Source organism: Lagenorhynchus albirostris, chromosome 1 (assembly GCF_949774975.1).
Source record: "Lagenorhynchus albirostris chromosome 1, mLagAlb1.1, whole genome shotgun sequence".
NCBI classification, from domain to species: Eukaryota; Metazoa; Chordata; class Mammalia; order Artiodactyla; family Delphinidae; genus Lagenorhynchus; species Lagenorhynchus albirostris.
Window position 1 is genome coordinate 184049967 of NC_083095.1, and position 9052 is coordinate 184059018.

The 9052-nt window shown below is 48.2% G+C and overlaps 1 protein-coding gene across 7 annotated transcripts in view; it reads right to left on the minus strand.

Moving 5' to 3' along the window:
- Positions 1 to 8210, minus strand: part of SEPHS1 (selenophosphate synthetase 1) — a 29994-nt gene extending 21784 nt beyond the window's left edge. Inside the window, exons 1-3 of one of the 7 annotated variants that reach the window (XM_060161970.1) lie at positions 8062 to 8210; positions 4979 to 5248; positions 381 to 484 (exon numbers count right to left, since the gene is read on the minus strand). In XM_060161970.1, coding sequence (XP_060017953.1) covers positions 381 to 484; positions 4979 to 5171 — 297 coding nt within the window. In that variant the 5' untranslated portion in view covers positions 5172 to 5248; positions 8062 to 8210. Of the gene's footprint in view, positions 1 to 380; positions 556 to 588; positions 641 to 4978; positions 5249 to 5457; positions 6293 to 7227; positions 7439 to 8061 lie in introns of those variants that run through there. The other 6 variants (XM_060162002.1, XM_060161961.1, XM_060161992.1 and 3 more) reach the window with 6 other exon arrangements.
- Between the last annotated feature and the right edge of the window lie 842 nt (positions 8211 to 9052).

The following is a 9052-nucleotide window of genomic DNA, read 5'->3' on the forward strand; positions in this document are numbered from 1 at the left end:
GAAACACAGGAGTGTGGCGTTTACAAATGTCCCAGAAAGAAAAGTACAAGGAAATAAAGAAGAAAACTACAAACACATCAGTCAACAGACACGCTTAACAGACCACAGGTCTTCTAGCACAGACACACAGGCAGGTACGAAAGCAGCAGGGGACGCCCCCCATCCACCTTAACTGCCTACCTCATGCACGGTGCCAAGTGTGAGCAAGGGATCGACCAGATCAGATCTACAACCACGGGAGTCAGGGCAGGGGTAGGATGAGAGCGATTTGTGTAGAACGAAAACAAAAAAACCCACACAAGAATAACAAAACCCCAGCCACCACCCAAAACCAAAAGAGTAAGCAGTTCCAGATGTAAAAACACGTCGGTTAAACTTACCATCATGTAAGGGTCATCGACGATGGGATAAATGTAATCTGTGGTTTGAACCAAGGAAAGACCGCCGTGCCTCAAAGGAATGACACAGGTATCCATCCCGATGCCTGCAAAGATGGAGGTCATCATCATCCAAAAGTCAACAGGAAGAGCCATGTCATTTTGTACCTGCAGTGTTCTGAATAGGAGGGGTTTTGCATAAGACACTTACGGAACACTTCTCACCGCCAACAAAGCAATGTGTTTCCTATCAAGAAGCATAACTGCAATAAACGTGAAACAAAACCAGCTTAAGATAGAAAATGAGAACACAATTTGTTAGTCATAAGACAACTTCAACATGGTACAATTTTTAGACTTTAACGATGCCTTGAACAGAAAGTTTCCTTTGTGTTACTGTATCACGTGACTGGCGCCATACAGAATTTCTGTAAAGATGAGAACAGCACAAATGGAACTTGGGTTGTCTTCTCCATAGTTACTTAGGAGTATATCTTTGGGCATGATTCTGTTTTTCCAACAGAAAATCTGTAAAATATTTTACACATATAAAATGCTATTATAGGGCTTCCCTGGTGGTGCAGTGGTTAAGAATCCGCCTACCAATGCAGGGGACACGGGTTCGAGCCCTGGTCCGGGAAGATCCCACATGCCGCAGAACAACTAAGTGTGTGCGCAACAACTACTGAGCCTGCAACAACCCGTGAGCCACAACTACCGAGCCCACATGCCACAACTACTGAAGCCTGCGCGCCTAGAGCCCGTGCTCCACAACAAGAGAAGCCACTGCAATGAGAAGCCCAGGCACCTCAACGAAGAGTAGCCCCCGCTCGCCGCAACTAGAGAAAGCCTGTGCGCAGCAACAAAGACCCAACGCAGCCAAAAATAAATAAATAAATAAAAAATTTTTAAAATGCTATTATACTACATTTTAGTCAAAAATGACAAAAATAAGGAAGGAAGGGAGAAAGAAAGAGAAAGAGAGAAACGAACGAAGGAAGGAAAGAAGAAAGAAAGAAAAGGACAATGCTAGAACAAGTATTCATTGATTCCAATCAAGCATGTACATAAACACTGTGGCTCCCAAGAAACTTTAAAATTCCATGCATTCCACTCATGAGAAACTTATGTCACCTCTACTAACTTAATGAGCAGGGAAAGAAAAATTTGCTTAACAAGCCTATGGGATATATTTCAACTTATTAAAAATTGTTTCTAAACATTTAGAAAGATAACACAGACAACTGATGGGCTAATTAGAAACAGTTCCCTTTTCCTGAAATCAGTTTAGAAACAGTCAAGACTAGCTACTGCAGGCTACATTTTTTTAAAAAAATCACCTGTAATGCAAACACTTCAAATTCAGACTGGCCTCTCACCAGGTAAGCCTAATGGAGTGCTTTCCTACACTCACCTCTCTCAAGAGGATGCCCTCTGGCCCTTAGGAAGTATTTCAACCTGGCAGCCCAATGGCCAAAAGCAAAGGACAAATCCCATGAAGTACGAAAGGAAGCAGGTAGATGTTTACCGTCTCGATTCAGAATTTCAAACGGAATAAGTCACACCCGAGTCACTCAGAGAGGACCACGTGTGGCTTTCTTTCACAACTACCCCAGCACCGTGTCAAGTCCTGATCCATTCTTACTAACACTAAAATAAAATCAAGTTTAGTGAAAGATCACTCTGTGTAGGCAGGCTGATTTTTTATTACTACACTAGATGGCAAAGCAGAAACTCCTGGTGGAAGGTCCAGTTAGGGAATGGAGGACTTTGATTCAGAATGGCAAGCCTCACAAATTTGTAACAATGGAACGCTCATTACCAGTGATCAGAAAGCGTGTGATGATTCATCTCAGCGACGCATGTATGCAGAAGCGCCCTCTAGCGGGGCTCTCTAGCACTCAAGAGCCACAATTAAACTCATACCGACTGCTCCCCCAAACTGATCATTCCAACAACTGGGTGTTCCAAGTCTATTACCATTCACTTTGGAAAAGAGGGAAGAAATACTGTTTTTCTTTTAGATTTTCATATAAACTATAGGACTATTGAAAGAGAGACTAAAAAGAGTTGCTGAAAGTTAGTTTTAAATGTTTTGTAATGTGGGAATCTTAAACTGGAATTCAATCTTTTTGGTTTGTAAAGCAGTTAATTTCTCTTGACACCCAGCATCAGAGCGTGTGAACCATGACTCCCCAGCACGCTCCTGGGGCTGACAAGAAGCTTCCATCACCTACAAGTCCTCTCTCTCCACCAGGACACCACTCCGTGTTAGAAGGAGGGTCAAGGGCTGTCCACATGGGAACCACCAGCCACATGCGGTTACCGAGCATGTGAGATGGGGCAATTCCAAAGTGACATGCGCTGCAAGTGCACACACTCGATTTTTAAACACTTAGTACCGAGAAAAACCAACGTCTTGTTAGCAATGTTTTATATTAATTATGTATTGAAATTATAGTTTTTATATACTGGATTAAATAAAATATATTAGAATTCAATTCCCGATTCTTTTTTTTTTTTTAATGGAACTATCTGTACTAGAAAATTTTAAATGACACAGGTGGCTCACCTCATCTTTCTTTGGGACAGCACTGGTCTGTAGTGACTGGTCTACAAATCACCTACCAAATTTCAAGAAAGGAAGAGAGAGAGGGTGAGAATGGGACAGGCCATGGGCCTTGCAAACGAGGGTATCAAGTTGAGAGAGAGAGGGACAGTACAGGCAGAGGGCAGGTAAATGCCAGAGTAGAGGGAGCCTCAAATACCAGACCAAGCAGGGTGTATGTAACCATCAGTGGGTGGTGACGGGGAATTCTAGGTTTCAGCAAGACTGAAACTATCCATCAAAAAAAAACAACCCAAATCATCACTCTACCCCCACGGCCAGCAGCCATCAACACATGGCAGCTCTTAGGCATCAGGCAACAGGGGTACCAAGTACTAAGACACACTTATCTTAACATTTCTTTAGTTAGAAGACATTTAATAAAAGTGTGTATTTAACAATTGTTACGGTTCATCCTTAGAATCCAGGAAATATGACATTCTTTTAGAAAAAACATTTTAAACACAGGTCAACAGACGTGTGTATACGTTATATAAACATTATACATACATACACAAGTATTATGTACATGGGTGCAGGTGCACAGGGTGCATATACATACACACCCGGATAATTTCTGGTACTCACGACAGTTGCAAACAGTGAGTATTATCACCCCATTTTACAGATGGGAAAACTGAGGTTCAGGAGGGTTACGAACTTGCACAGAGTAACATTTATTTCTCTTTCGCCTGCCTGGACCCTTGCTGTCGACATCTGTCCCCTTTTGCCACTGCTGAGTTACAGCTGACGCAGCTCCTCTCCCCATGAACACGTATGGACTTAAAAACCAAATGATAAGCAGTATGGTGGGCGGAGGAACTGGAAGATGTGGATGCCAGTTCCTGACCCCCACCAAGTGACAGGGAACAGGTTACCCGGCCTTCCTGAGCTCCATGGAGTGCTCAAGAAGTCAACGGGGGCGGTTACAGAGGGGAATGATGACTGTATCCATGAGGTTTTGACTGCATTTGTCTCTGCCCATTCGGCCCCGACAAAGTTATCTAAGAGCTTTCTCAGTATATTCTCATTTCTTGACAAGCAAGCTGACATCCATTCCACCTCATTCCTGTGGTAGTTCTCCACGCTGAGACATTAGCTAGATGAGGATGATTTTGTAACTGAGCTCCTGCAAGCCCTACAGGCCCCAAGAGTGCAGGGTGTGAATTCTCCTCTCCCACCCAAAGCAACTCTGCGTTTCTCTGCTTTATACATCAGGAAGAAAGGAGTACCCTAGGTTCAAAACCAATGTTGTAAGACAGAACATGACCATAAAAGAAATGCAGTTAAAACCTTATGTAAGAAAGCTGATCAACTCATATACCGTAACTACAAAACACCCACAAACTCCTAGAATACATGTCAAACACCCAAAAGGCAAAGTGATCACAGTCTTGCATCATGTACTTAACAAAGCACACAAGAGAAGCTAACAAACAGCATCCCAGTAGCCTAGAATTTCTTTCTGAGCTCTGTGTTTGAGAAAAGGCAAACCACTAATGGCAGCAGGAACTGGGTCAAGGAAACACGGCTCTCAAGTCCAGATGCCGTCCTGGGGTCCAGACCCCGTCCAGTGTTCTCACCTGCTGTGTCTCCCTCCTCCCCACGGGAGCTTTTCAAACAATGCCTGCTGCACAGGAACCCCGAGTTCCCCCCAACCCAGGCACTGCTCTCTGAAGGTGTCCTGCACGACACCTTTCCTACTCTGATTTAATAAAAAATGCTCTTACTGTAATACAAGTGTCTCAATCGCATAGTAACAGTTTCAAAATGGTTAGAGCATATCTCTTCATGTTTTTCAAGTCGTTCCTCCAAATAAGTTACAATAAGGTAACAGTTACCATTGCTTTGCTCTTTGAATCCTTCTTGCAGAAACTTAAAAAAAAAAAAAAAGGCAACATGGGAGGAGAAATCTAGTTTTTTGACTCACTGACTACATTGCAGCCAAGATGCTCTACTCAGGGAAATATGAAAGAAACAGCAGTTCACATACCAAGCCTTGGCATAACTGCTCCAAGAAACTGCTCATCTTCTTGGAAGTGGTTCTCCTGTAAGGATTCCAGCAATTTCTGCAGGACATCTTGGGGCACTTTGCAGCCAGTGCCCTTCAGTTCAGTGAATCTGGTTAACCGGAAGCTCTTGTCCAATTCATAACTTTCCGGGTTAAAGGACTCCCGCGCAGACATGGTTCTCGGGCGCACACACCTCACCGCTGGGTTCCTCCCCTCCCTCTCCTACACGGCTGGTTTCTTTACAGATCCACCTGGGTAGCACCGAAACACAAAGACACCATTAAGGAGTTCTTCTTACCAGTACCCGCCAAGAATCTAGTGAGTGAATACATGACAGTGAAAAGTAAACATGAAAAGGGCTGCAATCACCAAGACCACAGGGAAACAGCCATCTGGGACCACAATAGTTTGTCACAGTGATGCATAAGCTAGAAGAAGTCATTTTAAAAGGTGACTGTACCATTAGAGACATATTCTATGGAAGGAGATCTGATGTCTGTGTTGTTATAATGGTGGCTCTGAGGGGCTGCAAGGAAGACGGAACTATGGGCCAGCTGACTTACAGGACACAGTGCCATCTTGAGTAAAAAGTTCCAAACGTTCTTCTAGCCGGCAGCATTACAGGAAAACTAGTCACTTCACCTATCAACCAGGAAGTACTATGGTTTAGATATTAAATGCCCTGGCTAAAGTGACTTTTCAGGAAGACCTTTTACCATCTTTTGCTATCTCACAAAGAAAGATAATATGCCTAACAGATACTTTTGGTGAAAAGGACATCGGTGGATATGCATTTGATGAAATTCTTTACGACGCTAAGTTCAGTTTTAGAAAAACAGGTTTTCACTCTGAGCCAGAAGTACACGACATGATCCAAAACTAACAGGAAGCCTCTCTAAAGAACACAACTTGAAAACTGGAATGGCTGTTTAACACAGCAAAGCTCATTTTCTACAAGAGAGCAGTGGAAAGTTTTCTGATGTTTTAATTCAGTGCTATTTCCTAGAAAGCAAACACCCCGCCCAACAAACTAGTACACACACACATCATTGATAAAATATGCTACTGCTCGTTACTGTTTCACTGCAAACCTAAAGTGATAAACTGTACTAAATCACTAGCATTTATGGTACTTGGTATCACTGGAAGTTTCTGGAACAAACTTTTCTAAGCTTGAAGCCTTTGGGGCTAAACGAAAATCTTCCACGTGCTCCCGGGGTTTACAAAACTTCCAGACTGATACTTTACTGAGCATAGAATTAGACACCCCAAGTTTTAGGGTCAGTTTCCCCTATAAAATTTATCATTAAGAACATAATTCCCATTTATAGAGTTTTCGATCCCCTGCGAAGCCCATCACTCATTTAAAATAAATCTCCTAGAGCCTGAGTTTGGGCAGTAATCCAAACTGTCTTTACAAAGCCATGTTTGGGGTGAGCAATGATTTCCGTTTGAAACCTACAACCGTAAAGGAGTAAACCTTCCAACATTCCAAGAAAACCACCTGTCCGAAAGGAGGGCGCCAGGAGAGCTAAGTTATGGAGCTGGGAATTTTGAAGCCATTTTAGAGTTAGGAAAAGTCCAATAGCAGTTTGACTTGGGTTTGGAACAAAAACAACAGTCCTTTCCTCACCAAATGCCTCGCACTTAACACCGCCTCACTCCTACCAGGGGTAAAAAAAAAAATCCAACTCACGAGGCATCCAGTTATTTTCCTACCTCCAATCCCTATCCAAAAAAAAAAAAAAGAAAGAAAGAAAAAAAAAGGCGGGGAGGGGCACTTGGAATTCAGGGGTCTAACTTCCTTTTAAATCTTCCTAGGTTTTTAAGGGCAAAAAGTTTAAAACACCTTAAGCCCAAAAAGCACTCAGGAGTTTTAAAATTCCAAATGGAACGAGGGACGTAAATCACACACATCGCATCCGAATCCTAAAAAAACATAAATTCTTACATTTTTTGGACGGGATGAGAAAATGGGGGGGGGTGGAGGGGGACGTGAGGAAAGGCGTAATTAATGGTGGGGGGCTGGCATAACGCGCAGACGACTTCAACTCCGAAGCCGCCTGTTTACACCTTTAAACAATGACATGAATATTTAAAAACAACGGTTAACCCTTTCCTTCTCGACCACGTTTTAATTTTTTCAAACGAGGGCGCCAAGCTGGCCGCAGAGCCGAGGGAGCACGGTAAGTGGGGGTGGGAGAGGGGGCAGCCCCGGCCCGGTACCTACCTCCCCCCAGGTTCCCAAGCCTAGGAAATAAAAAACAGAGGGGACGCGGCGACGTGGGCGCAGGGGCGGCGCACCCCTCGGGAAGCACACGTCGGGGCGGCAGCCGGTGCGTGCAGGGCAGCGCTCGGGGACACCTTAAATCCCCGGCTGCCGCCTTTAAAGGCCACCCGGGCCCAGGCTCTTTGTGCGGCGCGGCCCGGTGGAGGCGGAGCGGGGCGGCCAGCGGGGCCATGCCGGCCCGCCCGCTCTCTGTCCCGGCGGCAGCGGCGGGAACCGCGCGGCCCAGGCCGCGGGGCGGGAGTGAGGCGCGCACGGCCCACCGGCCGCGGCGGGTCCCCCGGCTCGCGGGCCGGCCAGGCCGGGACGCCCGGGGTCAGGCTGCGCCCGCGGGGCCGGAGGGAGGGCGCGCGCGGACGGGGGGGCGGGGAGGGCCCGGAGGCGCCGCGCGCCGCGCCCCGGGCACCGGGCTAGGCTCTCCCGCCGCGCGCGCGGGCCGCCGCCGCCGCCGCACAAAAATGTCGGCGGGCGAAAAAATTAACCCCTGCGTCGCCGCCCTCCCCCTCCACTCCTCCCCCGCCCTCTTCTCCCTCCCTCCTTCCTCGGCCCCGCGCGGCGGCGGCGGCGGCGGCGCGGGCGGTGCTTCTTTTTTAAAGCGGCCCCACCAAGCCCTGGCTCGGCCCCTCTCCAGGCTGCGCTGCAGAGCGCCGACCGTGCACGGCTCCCGGCGCGCCCAGGCGGCCCGCGAGGGGATCCGCACGGCCGCCCTGGGCCTGCGGACGAATATTCCCCTTTAAGCCTGGTGTCTCGCCCCCCCTCCCCGAGCCAGGCGCTTACCGGTTCGCTTTGCGCCCTCCGCCTCCTCCCGCGAACGGGACTCCGCCGCTCCCACAATGCACCGGGCGCCGCCGGGCTCCCTTAAGCGTCGCCTGAATAAAAAGGCCGCTCCCGGCGGCGGCGCGGAGGGCGGGAGGGCCCTGGGCCGCGCCTGGGCGCCGCGGGGGCTCGGCCTGGCTCGGCGGGCCCCTGCTGGGAACGGGGCCGCCGTGCGCCGCGCGCGAGGGTCCTTTAAGGGCCGGCTCCCTCCCTTTAAGAGGCGGCGGGCCGCGGCCAGAGCGGCTCGGTAGCTGCGTGCGGCCCGGCAAGGGGGCGGAGGCGATGTGCAGGCCCGAGCGCGGCAATGATTGGTCTCGGGGGAGGGGTGGGGGGTTGCAAGCCAGAGGAGAGGTGGCATCCGTTGCATGATGCAAAAAGGATTGATTTCAAAAGTTGCGAGTTGCATTGGCAGCAGCCTTTGGCGCCCGGGCCACCTCCTTTTCCTTGATCCGCTGGAAGGGCCGGGAATGTCCCAAAACCTGGCCGGGCTCAACCGCGCTGCACTCTGCGGGACGCTGTACCTGCTCCCCCAAGCGCCCCAAGCGCTGCCGTTGTTCCTACTGGCAATGAGCGTGGAAACAATTTGAAAATCGAATCGGAGCAGAGGAAAGGCCCCCTCTGCTGCGATGAAGGACTTCGAAACACAGACGGCGCGTTTCGTTAATAACGAGTCTCCCTCTATTGTTCAGCCTGGCTCAGGAGTTAATATGAGCCTTAGTGCACGTGCACACGTCCTGCAAAGTTTCTTGAACGTTTCATGTGCTTGGTAGGAAGTCAAAGCTTAATGTTCCTCAGTTACATTGTTTTCTCTCCACGGGTTCAAGTAAACATGGCAGTCTAATACTGTTTGTGTTTGAATGGACACCCATAGGAGCGATTCAGCTTCTGAGATTACTTTTTTCAGGTTTTCAACTTTCTAAGGCACTGCTGAATAAAATAAAGCAAAATGCTT